Source organism: Physeter macrocephalus, chromosome 20 (assembly GCF_002837175.3).
Source record: "Physeter macrocephalus isolate SW-GA chromosome 20, ASM283717v5, whole genome shotgun sequence".
Classification (NCBI taxonomy): Eukaryota; Metazoa; Chordata; class Mammalia; order Artiodactyla; family Physeteridae; genus Physeter; species Physeter macrocephalus.
In genome coordinates, this window is record NC_041233.1 from 21,242,733 (window position 1) to 21,266,921 (window position 24,189).

General features: G+C 39.0%; 1 protein-coding gene across 2 annotated transcripts in view; it reads left to right on the top strand.

Moving 5' to 3' along the window:
* The first annotated feature begins 1,140 nt into the window (after positions 1–1,140).
* The window catches only part of KIFBP (kinesin family binding protein), a 37,302-nt gene continuing 14,253 nt past the window's right edge, over positions 1,141–24,189 (top strand). The window contains exons 1-5 of one of the 2 annotated variants that reach the window (XM_007121040.4): positions 1,141–1,617; positions 8,562–8,660; positions 20,244–20,323; positions 20,639–20,822; positions 23,415–23,511. In XM_007121040.4, the coding sequence (XP_007121102.2) occupies positions 1,192–1,617; positions 8,562–8,660; positions 20,244–20,323; positions 20,639–20,822; positions 23,415–23,511 (886 nt within the window). In that variant the 5' untranslated portion in view covers positions 1,141–1,191. The remainder of the gene's footprint in view (positions 1,618–8,561; positions 8,661–20,243; positions 20,324–20,638; positions 20,823–23,414; positions 23,512–24,189) is intronic. The other variant, XM_007121041.4, reaches the window with a different exon arrangement.

Consider the following 24,189-nt stretch of genomic DNA (forward strand, 5'->3'; position numbering starts at 1 on the left):
AAGAGCAAATTTTGGTGTGGGAGGGAAGGGAAGGGGTCTGTGAAGAGGAAACTGATTAGCTCCAATTTGAACATACTGATATACAGGAGTCAGTGGAACATTCAGGAGTGGTTGTTCTAGTTGGGAGATGAATATTACATTCTGGAGCTCCAGAGTGCCATCTGGCCTGGAGACCCAAGTTTTGGAAGTGAGCAGTCCATGTAATGGAAATCTTGGAAGTGGGTAAGATCTCCCCGGGACAGAATTTAGGAAAGAATCCTGAGGAGCACTAACATTTATAAAGGACAGATGTTTAAATTCATTTATTCCTAAGAATTATTCTGTAGAGATAAGTAATATTATCATTTATGTTTTACTTGAGAAACCCGAAGCTTAGAAAATTAGAAGCTAATCAATTTGAAGCAGATCTGAGATTCAAACTTTGCGTCTATGAGATTCCAAAATCAGTGCTCCTTTGTGTATCTCAAAGCATTTTATATACCCAGCTCTTGATAGTAAAACCTTCTCCGGCCCGGCCCCCGCCCCTCGTATTTGACGATAATTTTGGAAGGTTATGTAATGGGAAAAGCCTTGCTTGAAGTGTCTTGTCACAGCTCTGGCACTTAACTCTTGTATTACTTTGAGATGTTGTACATATCCCTACAACCTGTATTTCAGGGTTGAAGTGAAAATATTTTTCGATCACTCAGTGCTTTTTACATTCATAGAGGCTATGTATTAATAACAATACACGCATCCTTGTTACATTTTTATCCAGTGATGGGCTGGGTTATATACTAATGTCAAAAGGTTTCTGCCTTTCAGCTTATATCAGTTAACGAGAGTACTTAACCAGCTATGTTTGTAAACAATATTTCCTTGTGATCTGTTGAAGTCAATCGATATTTTTAAGTATCTACAACTTCACCGGGTCAGCAAGAGATAGACTCACCACCACAGAGGGCGGGGCTGGAGGTGGGACTATCGCCAGGACAGGTTCCTTTCCATGACAACGGTTGCTATGGTGACTACTGCGCCTTCCCATTGGTCACTGCCAAGCATATTGCCTTTCCCCTGGCTGACGTCATTGGCTAGCGTTCCGCAGTGCGCAGGCGCAGGGCTCGGGGGGCCGTAAGTGAAGTGTCGTAAAGCAGAAGGAAGGCGGGAGTCCTGTTTGCAAACATTGAGGAAACGGAGGTTGTGGTGGCCGCTATGGCGGATGCTCCGTGGGCCGAGATTCGTGAGAAATTCCAGGCTGCGCTAGCCTTGTCTCGGGTAGAATTGCATAAAAACCCGGAAAAGGAACCGTACAAGTCCAAATACAGCGCCCGGGCGCTGTTGGAAGAGGTCAAGGCTCTGTTGGGCCCTGCGCCTGAAGACGAGGATGAGCGACCTCAGGCCGATGACAGCTTGGGCGCAGGGGACCACGCCTTGGCACTGCCGGCTGAATTGGTGGAGGCTGAGGGGCCCGTCGCCCAGGGGGCAGTGAGGCGGGCGGTTATTGAGTTCCATCTCGGGGTGAACCACATCGACACGGAGGAGCTGTCGGCGGGGGAGGAGCATCTGGTGAAATGCCTGAGGCTACTGCGCAAGTACCGACTGTCGCACGACTGCGTCTCACTCTACATCCAGGCTCAGGTGAGAGCGAGCCCGGCCCTGCTGTTGGCTGGAGGCCAGGGGGTGGCGAGGGCCCCCAACTCTTGCCGAGACCAAAGGCAAACGATTTGTCCCCACGTTTTCGCACCTTTGTGATAAGCGGCTTCCAAACTCCCTCTCCACCCTCTTCGCACACTCCACCAGCATCGCTTATTGCTTCGCTTAGTCGTGGTCAACGCGTTGGTTTCCCGAGACCCTCCAACTCTCCACCATTCCAAATCCTGTTCATTCTGTTAAGAAAAATCCAAGGTAATTTACTTCTTAATTTAAGGTCTCAAGGAAATTATAAAGAATGACCAGAGTACATTCTTAATTTGAAACAAAGTATCTGAAATCTTCAGTTCTGTTCTTGCCATAGTCATTCGTTTGCTTCCCAGGGAGTTCCTGCCCGTTCTTCAAAACCGATCTCAAGACTCCCCTCATACTTATATGTAACTTTCTTTGGAGCATTTTGTTCTGAACTGACCTCTTCCTCCTACCTTTGAATTCTTAAAATACTTGTTTCCTATTTATATGGTGCTTGGTTTATTAAGAAATAAACCTGACATTGTCGTCAGGAACATAACAGTTCAGAATACAAATATGTATGAACTTTTTAAAAAAAGTTATTTATATTTTATTTATTTACTTATTTTTTGGCTGCGTTGGGTTTTTGTTGCTGTGCGCGGGCTTTCTCCAGTTGCGGCGAGCGGGGGCTCCTCTTCGCTGCGGTGCACGGGCTTCTCATTGCGGTGGCTTCTCTTGTTGTGGAGTACCGGCTCTGTAGTTGTGGCACGCAGGCTCAGTAGTTGTGGCTCACGGGCTCTAGAGCGCAGGCTCAGTAGTTATGGCGCACGGGCTTAGCTGCTCCGCGGCATGTGGGATCTTCCTGGACCAGAGCTCGAGCCCGTGTCCCCTGCATTGGCAGGTGGATTCTTAACCACTGTGCCACCAGGGAAGCCCTTGTATGAACTTCTTGTGTCAGGTACTTTGCTTAAGTAAGCTCACAAACCCTTACATAAAGGAGTTCCAGTTCCTAGTATATGTGATCCAGGGAACATTTACCACAAATGATCTTATGGTGAGTAGGTCTCAAAGAAAAACCTCAAAATTAAAAAGGAAATTGTATAGGTTATATTCTGTTATCATGGCCCAATTAAATGAAAAGCTATATATAACAGGAACTATATCTCTTTTTGCTTACTATTTGTAATCTCAGTCCCTGGCACATAATAGGCCCATTCTAAATACGTGTTCAGTGGATGAATGATCTAATGAAATCCATAAGATATTGAATTCAAACAAAATCTCAGTTATTTGAAATTTTCTTCAACCATTTGGCTGCCTAAAATCTTAATGAACATTAAAAAAATTACTTGAATATCTCAAAAATTGAATTAGAAACCTTCCTTAATGTAATATAGGATCTCCAGTATTTGCTGTATTTTATTGATTTTAATATGCATGTTCTTAAATATATTAATATCTCTGAAATCAGGATCCATCTTACAGCTGGTTGATTTTGTGTCATAATTTTCTTGGCAATGTTTTCTGTTGATACATAAAATAATTGTGTCTTAAAACTTGTGGCATCGTGCACTTAATGAATTACAGTATTTTGAACAGTCAGCCTTTTCTGAAGGGTGAATTATTAGAGATATTTTTACTAAAACCAGGAACAAAACCTTGATTAGATGTTCTGGCCGTTGCAATAGTATAGAAAGCAAATAAGAGTATCAATCTTTAAAAATAAAAATCATCATTTTTATATGTGATCCTTATATACCTAAAAAACCTAAAGTCATCAACTGTAAAAGTCTTAGAACTATCAGTTTGATAAAACAGGAGGATATAAGGTAAATATATGATATCAATAATATTTTGTATATAAGCAAAAACTTGTTACAAATATTATTTTTAGAAATTGTATTTACAAAGAGCAGTATTGGGGTAATAGAACTGATAATCTTAAAAGGAATGATATACCATGTTCCTAGGTGGCAAGATTAAACATATCATTTTCCTGATGTTCATTTATATGTCTGATGCAATTCCTGCTGATATCACAATAGGCTTTCTTTTTTCTTAGAACTTGACAAAATGAATATGTTTATCTGAAAGAATAAAGAAGAGTGAATATAAAAATATGAAAAGAAAAGTAATGCACTGGAACTAGCTTGGGAGGTACAGCAATAGTATTTTAATTAGATTGGGCTTATGCTAGTCTGTTTCTGAACTCTACTGTTCAGTTGATCTGTTTATTCCAATGGCATTACCACTCTATAGCATTTTATTACGTTTAATATTTGCTATATACATGATGAGAGATTTGACCTCACTACTAATAAAGCAAACTGAAAGAATGAGATAGAAAAATTGTATCACATTGGCAGAGATTATTAAAGATATTGGTTACGTTTATTGTTGGAGAAACAATGAGGAGATGGATACTGTCCATTAGCATTATCGCTAGTGGAAATATAAATTCATAGAACTTTCTGGAGATCAGTAGGTATCAAAACTCTTGAGTCAAGACTTTGACTTAGGGCTTCCCTGGTGGCGCAGTGATTAAGAATCCGCCTGTCAATGCAGGGGACACGGGTTTGAGCCGTGGTCCGGGAAGATCCCACATGCCACGGAGCAGCTAAGCCCGTGTGCCACAATTACTGAGCCTGAGCTCTAGAGCCCGTGAGCCACAACTACTGAGCCCACGAGCCACAACTACTGAAGCCCGCGTGCCTAGAGCCCGTGCTCCGCAACGAGAGAAGCCACTGCAATGAGAAGCCCATGCGCCGCAACAAAGAGTAGCCCCCGCTTGCCGCAACTAGAGAAAGCCCGTGGGCAGCAACGAAGACCCAATGCAGCCAAAAATAAATAAATAAGTAGTAAAAAGAAAAAAAAAAAAAAGAAAGACTTTGACTTAAAAATTCCACATCAATATTCTAAAATAATATTGAGACAGGTATGCAAAGGTATGTTAACATGGATGTTTGTCACAGCATTGTTAGTTTCAAAAAAAAAGAATAAAATAAACATTAGTGAGATCTATAGTTAAATAAATAGTGGTACATCCATACAGAAGAACAATATGCAGCCATTAGAAATAATTTATACTTGTTAACCAAAAATATCAATACTAAGAGGAGAGGGAAGACTAAAAGGCATGTTTGGAATTACATAGAGTGATTCCATTTTGGCAAAAGACTACCTGTGTGTGTGTATGTATGTGTAGGGAAAAGTTTGAAAGTATCAGTCCATGGGAATTTGTGATATTTTGACTCTTTTGTCTCAATCTGATGTCTCCTTCCTGGGAAACTATAGATATACAGGACCTGGACCCACGTTTGATTATCAAGGGAGACTGTCCCCTTCTACCTTCCCCAGAAGAAGGGGGCCTTAGGAATGGTTTTTATCTGTTTTTCCTTCTAATTTGTGCTATCAGCAATATACACTTGCATTTCCTGAGTGAAATTTAACTTGACAAATTAGTAGATTATTCTCCCCACTGCCAGGATATATATGTATAAGGAGGACGTTTTTTGTGTGTTTATAGCTTTATTGAGGTACAATTGATGTACAGTAGACTGCACATATCTAAAGTATACAATTTGATGAACTTTGACATCTTTATATTCTCATGAAACATTTACTGCAATCAAGGTAATGAACATATCCATCACCACTAAAAGTTTCCTTGTTTCCCTTTGTAATTCCTCTCTCACTCCTTTATTCTCTCTCCCTTCTCCTTGCCCTCCTCCACCACATTTTCTAGAATTTCATAATGGAATCATATGGTGTATACTCTGATTTTGGTCTGACTTCTTTCACTCCGCATCATTATTTCATTGCTGCATCTGAGATGATTTTTTTTCTTCCTTTTTTAGTCTGTTAATATGGTGAATTACATTGATTGATTTTCCAGTGTTAAACCAACCTTTCTTTCCTGTGATAAACTCCTTGGAGTTTTTGCCAAGCCAAACGAGTAAAATATTACCCTTTTATATATTGTTGGACTGGATTTGCTAAAATTTTGTTAATATTTTTTGTATCTTTGTTCATGAAGGATATCAGTCTGTAGTTTTCTTGTTGTGGCTTTGGTTTAGTATGAGATGGGAAGTGTTCTTTCCTCTTTGCTTTTCTTGATGAATTTGTGTAGAGTTGGTATTATTTTTTCCTTACATTTTTGGTAGAATTCACCAGTAGTACTTTTTTTTTTTTTTTTTTTTTTTTTTTTGCAGTACGTGGGCCTCTCACTGTTGTGGCCTCTCCCATTGCGGAGCACAGGCTCTGGACACGCAGACTCAGTGGCCATGGCTCACTGGCCTAGCCGCTCCGCGGCATGTGGGATCCTCCCGGACCGGGGCATGAACCCATGTCCCCTGCATCGGCAGGCAGACTCTCAACCACTGCGCCACCAGGGAAGCCCCCCAGTAGTACTTTTGTAGCTGTTTTTGTTTTATATTTATATTTTTTCCTTACCTATTCTGTTATCCCAAGGGCAAGACCATGATGTTGCTTTGTGAATGATACAGTACTTTCTGATGTATTATGGGATTTATATTGTAAAAATAATTCATGTAGAATGTCAAAAGCAGTCATCTCTGTGGAGTAAACACTGAAAAAAACATTAACACTATTAATTTTGAAAAATCAAATCAGTTCTAGATCCCTTGCATGGTCCTTAACTTCAGGACCTCAATAGGTTATGGTTAAAAAAAACCCTTGGGGCTTCCCTGGTGGCGCAGTGGTTGCGAGTCCGCCTGCCGATGCAGGGCACACGGGTTCGTGCCCCGGTCCGGGAGGATCCCACATGCCGCGGAGCGGCTAGGCCCGTGAGCTGTGGCCACTGAGCCTGCGCGTCCCGAGCCTGTGCTCCGCAACAGGAGAGGCCACAACAGTGAGAGGCCCGCGTACCGCAAAAAAAAAAAAAAAAAAACCTTGGTCATTTCTAGACACACTCTAGGGTCTCTACTTGATTTAAGATTTATCACACACCAGAGTTGTTGCTTTCTGTGGCACAGCCTACCCTGGATCTAGCAGCCTAAATGCATCGCCATCCCGTCAAAATAGAGTAAATGTGGCTAACCAGTTCCTGGTAGTGGGTGTGTCGCTAATCTGTCTAGGTTAGGTACCGTCTGCTGGGGTTGTGCTGGTGTCATGGCCAAATGGAATATCTCAAGGACTGTTGTCAGAGGAAAAATAAGTTGACCTAGGGAGTGAGAAAAGGTGACTTGTGGATTCATTTCTGAATTCAAGAAATGAATATTAAGGGAGATTATATTCTCTGAGGCTAGGTGGGCAGAATAATTGGTAAATTAGTAGTGGGCCAGAACCCTTTAAGCTTCCCCAGGGTACCGCAAAGGATTGCATAAGTAGTATAGAGGAGAGAACTGCCCAATCTCAGTAATTTATCACTATGACCTACCTACAGCCCTAGACACTGAGAACTGATTAAGTCACTTAAAAAAAATTATAGAATAGGTATATTACATGATAGAATAGGTATATTACATGAAGCCGTAAGACCAGAGGTCTGTGTTCCAGGGCAGTGGTCATGTCACCTTTAAACTGTAGGGTTTCTAAACATGTTTTTTTGTGTCATGTACCCCTTTTGCAGTCTACTGAAGCCTGTATTTCATGAAACAGAATAGTGATTTTAAATGTATAAAATAAAATGTAGGGGTTATAAAAGAAACCAATAACATAGAAGTTACCAAAATATTTTTTAAAACAAATGTATGATATAGTGATATATGAGCTTCCTTATTAACACATTAAATAACATCTGTGTCTAATAACTTCCATAATTTTAAAGTACTAATGAATATAAATGGTATTTTGAGATATCTGCAAGCTGTAATATGAAGATTTTTTTCACTTCTATAGGCCACAGAAATCCCAGGTACTGTAATACTGTTTCGTAGGACATAGTGAAAATAAGTTTGTAATAGTTCTCCATCTACATTCATAGACTCTGAATTCTCTTCATGGGTAACTTGTGGGTCCTTGGGCCCAGGTTAAGAATTTGCTTTAAAAACTTTGTTCCCTTATTCTGTTCCCTTCCCTAGGGAGGTAAGCAAAAGATGGTGGAAGCCCAGCCTCAGAAGTATCCCTGTGCCTGAAAGGCTGTCCCAAGGGTTGGGAGGCAGACTAACCCCATTGTCTAAAGGGGAGCTAGTCTTGAATTCTGACCATGTAAACAGGCCTGATTTTCCCTATACAGAGTCTGATAAAAAAAAGTCCTGTGGCAGGGGAAAAACTGGCTTAGTTTTTAAAATGTAACATTGTACCCCTAAATGTAGCAGATTGAAACAACAAACTTTTATTATAACAGGAATCCAGGCATGGCTTAGCTAGTTGCTTCTGGCTCAAGGTCTCTCATCAGATTGTTGGCCTGCTTGGGGCTGCACTTGAAGGCTCAGCTTGGGGAGAATCTGCTTCCAAGCTCGCTCACGTGGTTGTTGGCAGGATTCAGTTTCTTACAGGTTGTTGGTCTAAGGGGCCTCTATTCCTTGCTGGCTGTTGACGTCCCTGACCACGTGAGTCGTATCCATAGGGTGGCTCAGAATGTGGCATTTGGCTTCCCTCAGAGTACAAGCAAGAGGGAGCACCCAAAATGGAACCACAGTGTTTTGTAACCTGATGTTGGAAGAGACCTTCGGTCCCTTTTGCCATATTCTATTTGTTAGAAGCAAGTCACTAAATCCAGCCCAGACTTAAGAGGAAGAAATTATGCAGGGCATGTGCACCAGGAGGCAGGAATCACCAGGGAATCCATCTTAGTGGCTGCCTCCCATGACGTAAGGACAGTAGTATTATGAATAATTAATTCATGGTTAATCGGACTGTAGTATTGATACTATCTGATAGGTAAGTATTGACTTTGAAACTATGAAAACTACTTCATTGGAAGATTTATATTGTCATTATTTCTCTTTATTTTCCAGAATAACCTGGGTATCTTGTGGTCTGAAAGAGAAGAAATTGAAACTGCACAAGCTTATCTAGAATCATCAGAAGCTCTGTATAATCAGTATATGAAAGAGGTATGTTGCATGTTGCATTTTAATCTTTTTTTAAAAAAGTATTTATTTATTTACTTGTTTGGCTGCACCGGGTCTTAGTTGCGGCACGCGGGATCTTCGTTGCGGTGTGCGGGAACTTCTGGTTGCGGCGTGTGGGATCTAGTTCCCTGACCAGGGATCGAACCTGGGCCCCCTGCATTGGGAGCCTGTAGTCTTAACCGCTGGACCACCAGGGAAGTCCCTAAATTTCAGTCTTTGATTGAAACTAGTCAAGAATTGACGTTAGGAATTCCTCACTCATAATATTGGAATATGACTTTTCAGTATACTTTGGGACCTCTCTGTAGAGCTGTCTAGGTGGTCATCTAATAGCTGAAATTATTTTATATTAAAGACTTCAGGGTTCTCAAAAATAACCCTTGGATAAGGTCTAATGGCAGCCTTAATCCAAATATAATTGTGTAAGAAATATTCTAATATCCTAAAATACTGATATTTGCATATTTTCATCTATAAACTAAAATTTCTGTTTTGATTTCCACTGAGGATAGCAGTGCTTAAAGGAAGGCCAACAACTACCTAAGCAAAATATCTGAAATATTGGAGGCACTGGTTCTCAAATTTCAGCATGCATCAGAATCACCTGGAGGACTTGTTAACACACATGCTCATCCCCAGACTCTGATTCAGTAGGTCTGGGTTGGGACTTGAGAATTTGCATTTTTAACAAGGTGCCAGGTGCTGCTGCTGGTTTGAGTGTAGTACTTTGAGAACCACTGCTTCAGGGCAGTGATTTTCAATAACTTTTTTTTTTTTTTTTTAACTATAAAACCCTTCTGAAATACAGTTTGTAAAAACTGATTGAGCTACTCTGGTTAAACAGGTCAGAAGAACCCTGAGCCCAGTCCACTACAGATACCTTCTTCCCTCCCCATTGTGGTAGTACAAAAGAGATGTTGTAGAACTTCTAGGGCTCTGGAGAGCCTAGATTGAAAACTTTTACTTTAGAGGGTCACAGTCCTACAAAGGTGAACTTTGTAACACCACTGTGTTACCGTTCATTCCTTAGTAAATTTTACCTACCACTTGGCAATCTGGAGGAGGCTACACGTTTGGGGGCAAGGAGGTAGATAAGAAATCTCTGTACCTTCCACTCAGCTCTGCTGTGAACCTAACACTGCTCTAAAAAATGAAGTCTATTAAAAAAAAAACTTGGCAGTCTTCTAAAATTAAAATGGATTTAGTTAATTTTGTTTTGAGGCTATGTGTAGCACTTCTTCTTTCTTTTTTTTTTTATAAATTTATTTTTTTTTATATTTATTTTTGGTGCTTTGGGTCTTCGTTGCTGCATGTGGGCTTTCTCTAGTTGTGACGAGCGGGGGCTACTCTTTGTTGCAGTGCACAGGCTTCTCATTGCAGTGGCTTCCCTTGTTGCGGAGCATGGGCTCTAAGCACGCAGGCTTCAGTGGTTGTGGCTCACGGGCTCTAGAGCACAGGCACAGTAGTTGTGGCACATAGGCTTAGTTGCTCCGCAGCATGTAGGATCTTCCCAGACCAGGGCTCGAACCTGTGTCTCCTGCATTGGCAGGCGGATTCTTAACCACTGCGCCACCAGGGAAGTCCCAAGCACTTCTTTAAATAACCAGGTATTTTGAGGTTTTTCAAGCTCAGGGTTAAGAATCAATGTCTTATCAAGTTCACCAGTGATTTATATTTTGCCAGATTTAGTGGTAAATTCTTAGTCCTCATCGTATTTGACCTATCGGTAGCATTTGGCATAGTTGATCAATCTAGCCTCTGGCTCAGTTGATTAGTCTCTCTTCCTTGACATACTTTTTAAATTTAGCTTCTGCTTGTCTGTTTTTCCTTCTTTTCAGTCCTTGTTGCATCCTCCTTATACCCCCAACCTCTGAACAGTGGGGTACCCAGAGTTCAGTGTTTGGATGTCTCCTCTTTCCATCTACATTCATTCCCTTGTTCTAAATACCATCTCTGTGCTGATGACTCCCAAATTATATCCCCAGTCTGTACCTCTCTAATTCCAGACTTGTCTGTCCAACTGCTGATTTGGCACTTGTACTTTTTATGGGGAAGGTATCTCTAAAACTACTAACATTGAGTTTCTGATAACCTTCCCCTTCCTACCTTGCTTGCTATAAACACCAGCTTCTTTCTTCAGTTGTTGAGGCCTAAAACCTTGGAGATCCCTCTTCTCCTCACACTCTCTAAAACGTCAGCAAATCCTTTTGGCTTTACTTTTAAATTCTGTCTAGAATCAGACCACTGCTGTCACCATCATGTCTTGCTGTAGTCTCCTAATTGGTCTTCCTGCTCTCATACCCCCTTCACTTCAAAGGTAAATCAGACCACATCACTCCTTTCCTCAAAATTTTCAATGGTTTTCCCATCTTACTCAGTAGACTCCAAAGACCCTTGAAGACCGGCAAGTTCATTATCTGATGTGGCTACCATTACTTCTCTCATTTCATCTACTATTCTCCCCTGTCTCGTTCTGTTCTAGCTATACTGGCCATCTTGTTCTAAAACACAGCAGACAAGCTCCCAACTCAGGGCCTTTGCCCTTCTCTGTTTCCTCTGCTGATGCCACCTTTCCCTTAGATATCTACCTGGGTCACTCCCTCATTTCTTTCAGATCTTGACTCAGACATCTCCCATCTAGTGAGGACTCGTTGGCCACTCATCTGACGCTGTAGACCACCCCTCCCCAGCACTTCCTATTCTATCCCCCTTTCCTGCTGTTTTGCTTTGCACTTATCACTAACATATTCATTTTAGTGATTTATTTATCACCCATCTTCAGTACTGGAAGTATAAGCTACAGGACGACAAGAATATTTTTACTATTATATTCACTGCAGCATCTAGAACAGTATCTATTTCTTGATAACGAATGATATTCTGCCTTGTTCATCCAGATCAACCAAAAAAAGAACAGTGTTACTACTGTGTGAATGCTTGAATGAATTTAATGGAGGGTTTCGGTTTAAAAATATGTAAGATAGTGTTTAGTTGGAGAAGTTTAATTGCTTATATGGTTTTCTACTTGTTTGGTATCAGTCAATAATTAATAATTCTGAATAAAAATATTTTTAATATTTCATAAATTATTGACCTAATGGTGGCAGAAGTTAGAATGTCATTTTTTAAAATCTATAGATACAAAATGTAGTTCTAGATAAAGGAGAGATCTAAACAGAGTGGGGAATCACTGTATTTGAAGATAGGAAACCTGGGATTTCTAGTTTGACTTTGGTTGTAATGAACTGACTTGGGAGAATTCAAACTTTCTGTGCTACCTATTCCTCATTTGTAAGATGGGGATACCCCTCTTGTCTCAACAATACAGAAGTGTTATGGGGATCAGATAATGAAGTAGTTAATGCAGAGTCACTAAAAATACGCTATCCAATAATTGCAGAATGGTTAAATAAATTACAATACTCTCTTAGCAAGGGAATGTGATATAACCATTAAAATGATAAATATTTAGATCATCAATACATGGAAAATGTGTATAATATGTACACCTTGATTACAACTATATTAACATTTTTCCTGGTAAGGCCCTGCAAAGATGAAGTAGATGATATAAAACTAACTAACATTTTAGTTTCATAAAACTAACATTTCAGTTTTAGAAGATGTAACTAATAAAAACTAGTACTTATTGAGTGCTTAAGCAGGCTACATTTTATTCTCACAACCATAATTTGAAAGAGGTACTGTTATTCCCATTTATAGGTAAGGAGTTTGTGATTCAGTGAGGTTTTAGCATATACTATGTGACACAATCAGAATTTAAATATGGTTTGTCTGACCCCAAACTTTGGTTCTTTCTACTCTACCATGCTACCTTCCAAGGTAATATTATAGTTAAATAGTTACTGTATTAAAGGGATTCTTTTTCTCCATAAAATTGCTCAAATATAGAATAATAAAAAAGAAAATGTATTCTGTAGTTGTGAAGAGTTATTTATTAGTAGGTTTTGGGTGGGGGGGTGGTAAAGAGACACAATCTTATAAGCCAGAGGGATTTTAAACATTCATTCATTTATTTTCAGATTTGAGATATACTTGATGTATATAATACTGTGTACGTTTAAGATGTACAGTGTGATGATTTGATTCACGGATACATTGCAAATGATTACCGTAACAGGGTTAGTTAACACTGCCATCACCTCACATAATTACCTTTTTTTTAGTTTTTGTTTTTGTGGTGAGAATATTTAAGACTATCTTAGCAACTTTCGAGTATACAGTACAGTATTCTTTTTTTTAAGATTTATTATTTATTTATTTATTTTTGGCTGCGTCGGATCTTAGTTGTGGCATGCGGGATCTTTGTTGAGGCATGCGGGATTTTTCATTGCGGCGCGCAGGCTTCTCTCTAGTTGTGGCGTGCGGGTTTTCTCTTCTCTAGTTGTGGCACGCGGGCTCCAGGGCGCGTGGGCTCTGTAGTTTGCAGCATGCAGGCTCTCTAGTTGAGGCGCACGAGCTCAGTAGTTGTGGCATGTGGGCTTAGTTGTTCTGTGGCATGTGGGATCTTAGTTCTCTGACCAGGGATCAAACCCGTGTCCCCTGCATTGGAAGGCAGATTCTTTACCACTGGACCACCAGTGAAGTCCCTACAATACAGTAGTATTAACTATAGTTAACATGGTGTACAGTTAGATCCCCAGAACTTATTAATCTTACAACTGGAAGTTTGTACCCTTTGCCAAACATTTCCCCGTTTCCTCCATCACCTCAGCCCCTGGCAACCACCATTCTACTCTGTTTCTAGGAGTTCACCTTTTTTTTTTTTTTTTTTTTTTAAGATTCCACGTACAAGGGATACCATACAGTATTTGGAAGATGACCATTTTAAAAGCATTTGGCACACATTATAAAATTGCTTTCCAAAAAGACTACCAATGTATCCTTACTCCACTGGTGTATGAGAATTCCCATCTCCTTCACAACTTTTCCTTATATAGCTTTAAAAAAAATCTTTGCTAATATAGGCAAAATGGTCTCATTTTAACTCAAATTTCTTTGATTAAAGAGATTAATTTTAAAATATTTTCTGTTTGTATTTTCTCTTTTGAAAGTGTTCATGTTTTTTTACATTTATTTACTCAAGTTTGTGTTTTCTTGCTAATTTGTTTGCTCTTTTATGTTAAATGTTTTAAAATTGAGTTATAATTGGCATATGACATTATATTAGTTTAAGGTGTACAACATAATGATTCAATATATGTATATATTATGAAATGATCACTACAGTAAGTCTTGTTAATATTCATCACCACACATATTTACAGTTTTTTCTTGTGAGAACTTTTAAAAGCTACTCTCTTAGCAACTTTCAGATATCCAATACAGAATTTTAAAAAAAATTTTTATTGGAGTATAGTTGATTTACAATGCTGTTAGTTTCAGGTGTACAGCAAAGTGAATCAGTTATACATATGTATATATCCACTCTTTTTTAGATTCTTTTCCCATAAAGGCCATTGCAGAGTATTGAGTTCCCTGTGCTGTACAGTAGGTCCTTATTCGTTATCTATTTTATATATAATAGTGTGTATATGTCAATCCCAATCTTCCAGTTTATCCCTTCCCCCCACTTACCCCCTGGTAACAAGTTTGTTTTCTACACCTGCAACTCTTATTTCTGTTTTGTAGGTAAGTACATTTGTACCTTTTTTTTTTTTTGGCCGTGCCTCACGGTGTGCAGGATCTTAGTTCCTTGACCAGGGGTTGAACCCGTGCCCACTGCAGTGGAAACGGTAGAGTCTTAACCACTGGACCGCCAGAGAAGTCCTTGTACCCTTTTCTTAGATTCCACGTATAAACAGTATCGTATAATATTTGTCTTTCTCTGTCTGACTTACTTCACTCAGTATGAGAGTCTCTAGGTCCATCGATGTTGATGCAAATGGCATTATTTCGCTCCTTTTTATGGCTAATATTCCATTGTATATATGTACCACATCTTTATCCATTCACCTGTCAATGGACATTTAGGTTGGTTCCATGTCCTGGCTATTGTAAATAGTGCTGCAGTGAACACTGGGGTGCATGTATCTTTTCCAGTTATGGTTTTCTCTGGATATATGCCCAGGAGTGGATTGCTGGATCATACAGAATTATTAACTGTAGTCACCATGGTATACATTATATCCCCAGGCCTTTTTTATTTTATAACTGGAAGTTTGTATCTTTTGACTGCCTTCATTTGCCCTTTCTGACCACCCCCCAACCTTTTGCTTCTAGCAACCACAAATCTAATCTGTTCTATGTATCTGTGAGGTTGGTTGGTTGGTTTAAGATCCCACACGTGAGATCACTGGTAGTATTTGTCTTTCCTTTTCTGACTTATTTCACTTTGCATAACGTCCTCAAGGTCTATCCATGTTGCATGTGGCAAAATTTCCTTTTTTTTAATGGCTGAATGATACTCCATTGTGTGTGTGTGTATACACATTTTCTTTATCCATTCATCCATTGGTAGACACTAAGTTGTTTCCATGTTTGGCTATTGTAAATGTTGCAGTGAACATGGGGTGCAGATAACTTTTCAAGTTAGTGTTTTTGTTTCCCTTGGATAAATAAACAAGCGGAATTGCTGGATCACATGGTAGTTCTATTTTTAATTTTTTGAGGAACCTCCAGTTGTTTTCTATAGTGGTGGCACCAGTTTGCATTCCAACCAACAGTGCAGCAGCATTCTCTTTTCTCCACATCCTTGTCAACACTTGTTATTTCTTGTGTTTTTAATAATAGCCATTCTAACAGGTATGAGATAATATTTCATTGTGGTTTTGATTTGCATTTCCCTGATGATTAGTGATGTTGAGCACACTTTCATGTGTCTGTTGGCCATCTGTATGTCTCGTTTGGAAAAATTCAGATCTTCTGCCCATGTTTTAATCAGATTTTTTTTTTTTTTGGCTATTGAGTTGAATGAGTTCTTTATATATTTTGGATAGTAACCCCCTATTGGATATATGATTTGCACATATTTTCTTCTGCTTGATAGGTTGCCTTTTCATTTTGTTGATGGTTTCCTTTGCGGTGCAGAAATTTTTTTTTAAATGTTTGATGTATTCCCACTTATTGATACTTTATTTATTTATTTGATAATTTATTTATTTAACAAACATTTATAGTAGCACTTGCGGACAATGTTATAGGTGATTTACAAATTTTAACTCATTTAATTCTCACGACAACTTAAGAGGTAGATATTTTTATTATTTTATAGATGAGGAAACAGATGCACAAGAGATTACATGACTTGCCCAAGTCCACACACCAGTAAGTGGTGAAGCTGGGATTACAACCTATTGTTACGGGGCCTGACTCCACACCACACACTTTTAACCACTATATCCTACTGCCTCCCTTAGTAGTTGGACTTTGTCTAAAACACAAGTGTGAAGTGCTCCTTTAAGAACTGTGTAGTGTAGCGAGGACTCCATATCTGTACCAAAACAATGATGGCAGATAAAAGAAATGTGCTGTAAGCAGAGTGCACAGACTAAGCGTTCCTATTTGCTTTGTTGGTTTAATTCACTAGACATTTATTGTTTTTACTTTGTGCCAGGTACTATGCATAATGCAGGGGAATCAAATATGAATAAAATATGGTCCTGACACATGACAAGCTTCCCCTGGAGGAAGAAGATTGGAGCAAATCAACATGTTAATTACACCCACAAGAAATTTTAGCATGTACATTTAGGTTTTTTTTAAATTTTTATTTTATTTATTTAAAAAAAGTATTCTTATACATTTATTTATTTGGCTGTGCCGGGTCTTAGTTGTGGCATGTGGGATCTTTAGTTGCAGCATGCAGGATCTAGTTCCCTGACCAGGGACTGAACCTGGGCCCCCTGCATGGGGAGCGCAGAGTCTTAACCACTGGAGCACTAGGGAAGTCCCTAATTTTTATTTTATACTGGAGTATCATTGATTAACAAGGTTGTGTTAGTTTCAGGTGTACAGCAAAGTGATTCAGTTATACAAATACAAGTATCTATTCTTTTTCAAATTCTTTTCCCATTTAGGTTATTACAGAATGTTGAGCAGAGTTCCCTGTGCTATACAGTAGGTCCTTGTTGGTTATCTATTTTATTTTTCTTTCTTTTCTTTTCCCTCCTTCCCTCCCTCCCTTCCTTCCTCCCTCCCTCCCTCCCTTCCTTTCTCTTATTGCAGTATAGTTAATTTACAGTTGTGCCAGTCTGCTGTACAGCAAAGTGACTCAGTTATACACATATATACATTCTTTTTTTTATATTCTTTTCCATTATGGTTTATCACAGGATATTGAATGTAGTTCCCTGTGCTATACATTAGGACCTTGTTGTTTATCCATTCTAAATGTAATAGTTTGCATCTACCAATCCCAAATTCCCAGTCCATCCCTCTCCCTCCCCACCCCACCTTGGCAACCACAAGTGTGTTCTCTATGTCTATGAGTCTGTTTCTGTTTTGTAGATAGGTTAATTTGTGCCATGTTTTAGATTCCACATGTAAGTGATATCATATGGTATTTGTCTTTCTCTTTTGCATGTATCCTTTTGAATTATGGTTTTCTCCAGATATATGCCCAGGAATGGGATTGCTGGATCATATGGTAGCTCTATTTTTAGTTTTTTAAGGAATCTCCATACTGTTCTCCATAGTGGCTGTATCAATTTACATTTCCACCAACAGTGCAAGAGTGTTCCCTTTTCTCCACACCCTCTCCAGCATTTGTTGTTTGTAGATTTTTTTGATGATGGCCATCCTAACCAGTGTGAGGTGATACCTCATTGTAGTTTTGATTTGCATTTATCTAATAATTAGTGATGTTGAGCATCTTTTCATGTACCTGTTGGCCATTTGTATTTCTTCTTTGGAGAAATATCTGTTTAGGTCTCCTGCCCATTTTTTGATTGGGGTAGAATGTACATTTAGAATATGTGTTTATAGCCCTTAATACTTTTTTTCTGAGGAATATATCCCCAAATTGGAGAATTTAAAAAGTCATGGATCTTCTACCTTGGCGTTTTAACTTTCCTCCTACAGTGCTAAGAGGAGCAGAACACCACAAAGCCAGACAGATGTTAGTTGCCTTTCGTGACTTCAGGCTCACACTCTTACTCATGAAATTGTTAGTTTAAAATGTGAAGATACTAAACACCTATAATATTTCATTAAAAACTGGTATAAAGGGACTTCCCTGGTGGTGCAGTGCTTAAGAATCTGCCTGCCAATGCAGGGGACACGGGTTCGATCCCTGGTCCGGGAAGATCCCACATGCTGCGGAGCAACGAAGCCCATGCACCACAACTACTGAGCCTGCGCTCTAGAGCCCGCATGCCACAACTACTCTAGCCTGCGTGCCTAGAGCCCGTGCACTGCAATGAGAAGCCACCGCAATGAGAAGCTTGCACACTGCAACGAAGAGTAGCCCCCGCTCACCACAACTAGAGAAAGCCCATGCGCAGCAACAAAGACCCAATGCAGCCAAAAAAAAACCAAAAAACAAAAAAACCTGGTATTATTATGGAAACATAAAACACATAGCAAAACTCTTTGTACTTAATTATACCTATATTTTAGTTAGTTAAGAGAGGAGACTATTTTGACGGTTAGTGTTACAGGATGAAGTGTGATGGTCATAACAGCGAAGTACGTACATAAAGAATACATTGATTAATTCCCCTCATCAAGATAGGGCTAAGCATACAAAACAGCCCTCAAACTTCTTAAAGAGGTCTTTGAAGAATAGTTTATCTATTGTGTTTGCCTTGTGCCTTGCTTCCTGGCTTAGTCATTTTTACTTTTTGTGAATTCTAGGGACCCAAGTTGTGGTGTCTTTTTTTTTTGTCTGCGCTGGGTCTTAGTTGCGGCAGGTGGGATCTTCACTGCAGCATGCAGACTTCTTAGTTGCAGCATGTGGACTCTTAGTTGCACCTTGCATGCGGGATCTAGTTCCCCAACCAGGGATCAAACCCGGTCCCCTGCATTGGGAGCTCGGAGTCTTACTCACTGGACCACCAGGGAAGTCCCCCAAGTTGTGATGCTTTTAATGTTTCCATCCAGAATGTAAGATCACTTTTTTTTTTAATGGAAACCATGGCTGCTATTTGGAGTTTAGTGAATTCAGTTTAAAGTTGAGGAGCCTATCCTCACAGAAGTAGAATGAGGCAGTGGTTAAGTAGTTCTGCTTTTTTGGAAGACCTCAGATGGGATTATATGTGATATACACATCTTAACTTGCGGCGAGCAGGGGCTACTCTTCGTTCCGGTGTGTGGGCTTCTCATTGTGGTGGCTTCTCTTGTTGCGGAGCATGGGCTCTAGGTGCGTGGGTTTCAGGTAGTTGTGGCTCATGGACTCTAGAGCACAGACTCCGTAGTTGTGGCGCACGGGCTTAGTTGCTCCGCGGCATGTGGAATCTTCCCGGGCCAGGAATCGAACCCGTGTCCCCTGCATTGGCAGGCAGGCAGATTCTTTTGTTTTTTTGTTTTTGTTTTTTTGGCTGCGTAGGTTTTTAGTAGCGGCACCCAGGCTTCTCTCTAGTTGCCGCACACAGGCTTAGTTGCCCCGCAGCATGTGGGATCTTAGTTACGCGATCAGGGATCGAACCCATGTCCCCTGCATTGGAAGACGGATTCTTTACTGCTGGACCACTGGGGAAGTCCGCTTTTTTTTTTTTTTTGCGGGACGCGGGCCTCTCGCTGTTGGGGCCTCTCCCGTTGCGGAGCACAGGCTCCGGATGCACAGGCTCAGCGGACATGGCTCACGGGCCCAGCCGCTCCGCGGCATGTGGGATCCTCCCGGACTGGGGCACTAACCCATGTCCCCTGCATCGGCAGGCGGACTCTCAACCACTGCGCCACCAGGGAAGCCCCCATCCTTATTTTATAGATGAGGAAACAAAAGCACAAGAGATGGGGTGACTTGCCCAAGGCAATAAACAATGGAATCACTGGTTTGAGTGTCCCTGTATTGAAAGGGTATAATCTGTATATCATCTTTTCTTGTTCCCTTGAGAATATTAGAATATTAAAAACTTTGATTTGATTTTCAAATGTCATCCTGAAAGTGTCATCTTTTAAGAACAAGTAGCTTGTATTTTATGACATAAACTGGATAGAAAAATGCAGCCCAGTTTGCCAGTGTACTAAAGTGGTCAGTTTAGAACAACATTGCTCTGAGGACGTATACATTTTTGGGTTTTGTTATGCTTACGTAGGTTTTCAAAAGAGCTTTTCTTTACCAGACAGAATTAAGACTTAAAATACTTAAAGAATTATACATCTCTAAAAGCAAAATGGTAGACTTTTTTTTTTTTTAGTGTATTTGAAGTTCACCTTCAACAGCAGTTAAAATTTTTTCAGGTGTGAGCTTGTAGGGCAGTCTCCTTTTATTTGTTTGACTCAGATTTTATGGTTCAGAAAATTACTTCTCGGATAATACGAACGTGAACTAGTAAAAAATGAAGTAAAAATTAAAAAAATTTTTAAATTTGATTTCTCCTGTTCATCCAGAGGAGGGCGCTTGGTGTTTACGGTAAAATTTTAGATTTTTTTCTTTAATTACAGATTGGGAGTCCTCCTCTTGATCCTACTGAGCATTTTCTTCCTGAAGAAGAGAAACTTGCTGAACAAGAGAGATCAAAAAGGTGAGTAGGTCTAGAAATCAGCCCTTACAGGTATTTCCACGTAGTGTATTTGAGATGATTGCTGAAAAAAAGCACAATGCTTTTTCTTTCAAGGCACTCAAAGGTTATAGAATGTGGATTCTGACATGGATTAAAACCTTCATTTGCCACTTCCTAGATATGTTACCCTGTTCAAATCTGGGGCTCAGTTTCCTTATTTGTCAAATAGATACAATAGTCCTAGCCAACTGAAGGGGTTGGTGGGGATCAAGATAAATATATTTGAAAGTTCCTTATAAATTGTAAATCGTTACACAAATGTTTTTTCCTTCATAGATTTGAGAAGGTTTATACTCATAACCTATATTACCTGGCTCAAGTCTACCAGCATATGGAAATGTTTGAGAAAGCTGCCCATTATTGCCATAGTACCCTAAAACGCCAGCTTGAGCACAATGCCTACCATCCTATGGAGTGGGCGATTAATGCTGCTACCTTGTCACAATTTTACATCAATAAGGTAAGCTTCTCAAAGTAGTTATCTAACAGTTACCAAGAGTGTGTATAAAAATAGAACCAAAAGTACCTTGAAAATGTCATCTTTTAAAAACAGGTAGCTTGTATTTTATGATGTAAACTGGATAGAAAAATGCAGCCCAGTTTGCCAGTGTACTAAAGTTTGTAGCTCTTTGTTGCAGTAATCCTTTTGAATCTTAAAATAATTTTATCATGTCCTACGTTGCCTAAGACCAGTTCTTTTTTGATACAGACAGCCTATCTCTATTTTAGTGAGATGTTACTTTAAATTGCAGATTTTATCTCGTAGGCTTGACTATCTTTATGCAGTGGTAATCTGGTAACTATGAGAATTTGTCTGAGGAAGTTGACTGTTAAATGTGGGCTTTGATAAAAGCATGTGATGCATTTCAGTTATTCTTTAGAATTAACTCCTTTATAGTACTTTTTCTATGTTGGGAATATCTCTGCTCAGTTTCAGAGTTCCAGGTCCGTTATATTTTTTCTGGAGTATTACACAGGGACAAATTTGAGCTTCTTAGTTGCTTTCAGAATTATTCAGAATCATGTTGGTATATTCTTAATTGACCTTTTAAATTTTTTAGCCCTTAAGAGAATTTTTAATGCTAAGACACTTTAAAGCCACCTTTCCCAGCCAGATTTTCTATTAATTCTCAATAAGGTATCTCAGTGATAGAAATTACGTTTATTTGTATTTCTAATTAATTCACAGGCCTCTGAACTTTTAGTAATTCTTTGCTTATCAGAGTTTCTTCTTAGATCTGTTTACCTGCTGCTGTATCCTTACTGGGCCTTTATCCTTTCTAAGTTTTTTTGTTAGTGCTGGTTCTATAAATGCGCCCTATGTTTAAAGTATTGTCCCACAGAATTTCATTCAGAAAAGCTATTAGCAGGAGAGAAAGGGCTGTGGTGACTGCAGCATCGCTTCTAGGACTTTGGTCTAAGATCAAGCGTGTAAGTAACGCTACTGCATATATCAGAGCATTCAGTTAAATCTAAATCTCATGAATCCATTTCACTGTGATCATCATCAAAAAGTGTTACCTGGTGCTTCTGCTTGTGGCACCTTTTTATGGTTTTTTTTTTAGAAATAGCTTCCAGAGGCCCTTTGTTTTGTTTAGCAACTTTAAAATTACATATTCGCTGTAATTTTAATTAACATTTAAAACTCCATGGATTCTAACAGTACTAAGATATCTAGATATTAAAGTGTGATTAAAAATTTTAAGTTGTTAAGCACTGCTTATGCTGAGCATGCAGTAAGTTTCATGAGTACCTCCCCACTCTGTGCTTTTATTTTTTTTACCAAAATGTTTTATAAGTTTTGTTATAACTAGCTAAGTTATACTGCAAAAAGAGATTTGATCCATGTTTTTTAAAAATGCAATTGTCATTTGTATCACTATCATCTTCATCTGGTTCCATGAGGTTTTGCTACTTAGTGAGTCCCTGCCTTGCAGGTGAAGTCCCACATTTACCAGCCACCTAGAGGGCACAGGGTACTCACTGTTTTCTAACAGTGGTTGCTTTCAGATAGATAGCCAATCTGGACAAAGCTGAAGTGATAATGATGAGCAAGGGATTATAGAGCAACAATTAAAACTTCTTTATGTAATCTGTAACTTTCTTTTGGTTTGAGGTTTAACACCAACATTTTGATCTATAGATACTGCTGGGCTAAGCTACACATGGTACCCAGCTGTTCTCAAGATGGCTTCTGAATTTGCCATAATGAGGAGATACATTTAATGCTGAGATTTTAAAGTCATAGTCAACCATTAAAAATCCTCTTAGCAAAAGTCAGTGTCACTAATATGAAGTAGACATACTTAATGAGGGTGGCTTCCAACTAAAAGTTGGACTTGGTAATTCTGCTGAGTAGTCCTGTGACTTAGGTGACAAATGTAAAGCATTTAAGTAACAAGGAGATGTTCTCAAAGTGTTTGAGAAGTTTACCATGCCCCAGTTTGAATTATGAAGTCTTTAACTTTGTTGGTAAAGCAGTTCCATAGAGTTCATCTGTGGAAATCTTCTGACTTCAAAACTTGGTGGGAAGCCTCATTATATTGTAAATTGCAAAGATTTTAGAAGACAGGAATCTCTATCAAAATTTATCCTGTTTGCCTTTGAATGGTAGGATGTAAAAGGGATCTCTACACCTAAGAAAGATTAAATCTAAGTCTTCTGACAGAATGTAAATGGTCTAAAAATTGATCATGCATGGAACTTTGGCTATTTAGCCTGCACCTAAAAGGACTATGAGGTACTTTGAGTCTAGGATGGTAGCCATTCTTGTATGCTGATTAAAAGTTAGCTCTCCTTCAGTAGTCAGTCAGGAGTTGTTTTTTAGCCAGTTTGGATTATTAAGAGTTTGGGGGTATTGTAATCTTAATCTTTAAGGTAGTTTTTTAAACCAGATAATACTAAAATATATCTTATATACCTTCTTGTTTAGTTACTATACAGGGTCTCCTTAGTAGTGGTTTCTACCTGATTTTGTTAAGTCTTTATGCAAGTGTCTACTGCAAATAAGATTTGTGATAATTGAATTTATTCTTGTTTATTTCCTCAACAGCAATGCTTTATGGAGGCCAGGCACTGTTTATCAGCTGCTAATGTCATTTTTGGTCAAACTGGAAAGATCCGAACCACAGAAGACAGTAAGTTTAGGTGTGCGTATTTAATTACATAGCTTTTTAAATTTTTTAAAATCATGTTAAACTTCAAGAACAGAATAAAGAACTACCATATGCCCTTCTAAATTTACCAGTTTTTAGTATTTGCCTCAGTTGTAGTCACATTTTTTCTTTCTGAACCATTTGAGAGAAGATTGCATAATTAGGTTCCTTTATCCCCTAATACTTCAGTGTTTTTCCTAAAAATAAGAGTATTTTCTTATATTATCATAGAACAGGAAATGTAACTGTTATACAATTCTTTTATCTATAATTCATATTTAGTAGCTGTCCCCACCATAATGTCCTTTATAGCAATTTCTCTAGTACCAGAGTATCCAGTTCAAGGTTGCATTTAGTTGTCACATCTCTTTTTAAAATTTTTATTGGAATATAGTTGATATACAATGTTGTATTAGTTTCTGCTGTAGAGCAAAGTGAGTCAGTTACACATATATCCACTCTTTTAGATTTTTTTTCCCTTATAGGGCATTACAGACTATTGAGAAGAGTTCCCTGTGCTATACAGTAGGTCCTTGTTAGTTAATCTATTTTATATGTAGTAGTGTGTATATGTCAATCCCAATCTCCTAATTCATCCCACCCCCCTCCTTACCCCCAGTAACTGTGTTTATTTTTTTCATCTGTAACGCTATTTGTTTTGTTAGTAAGTTC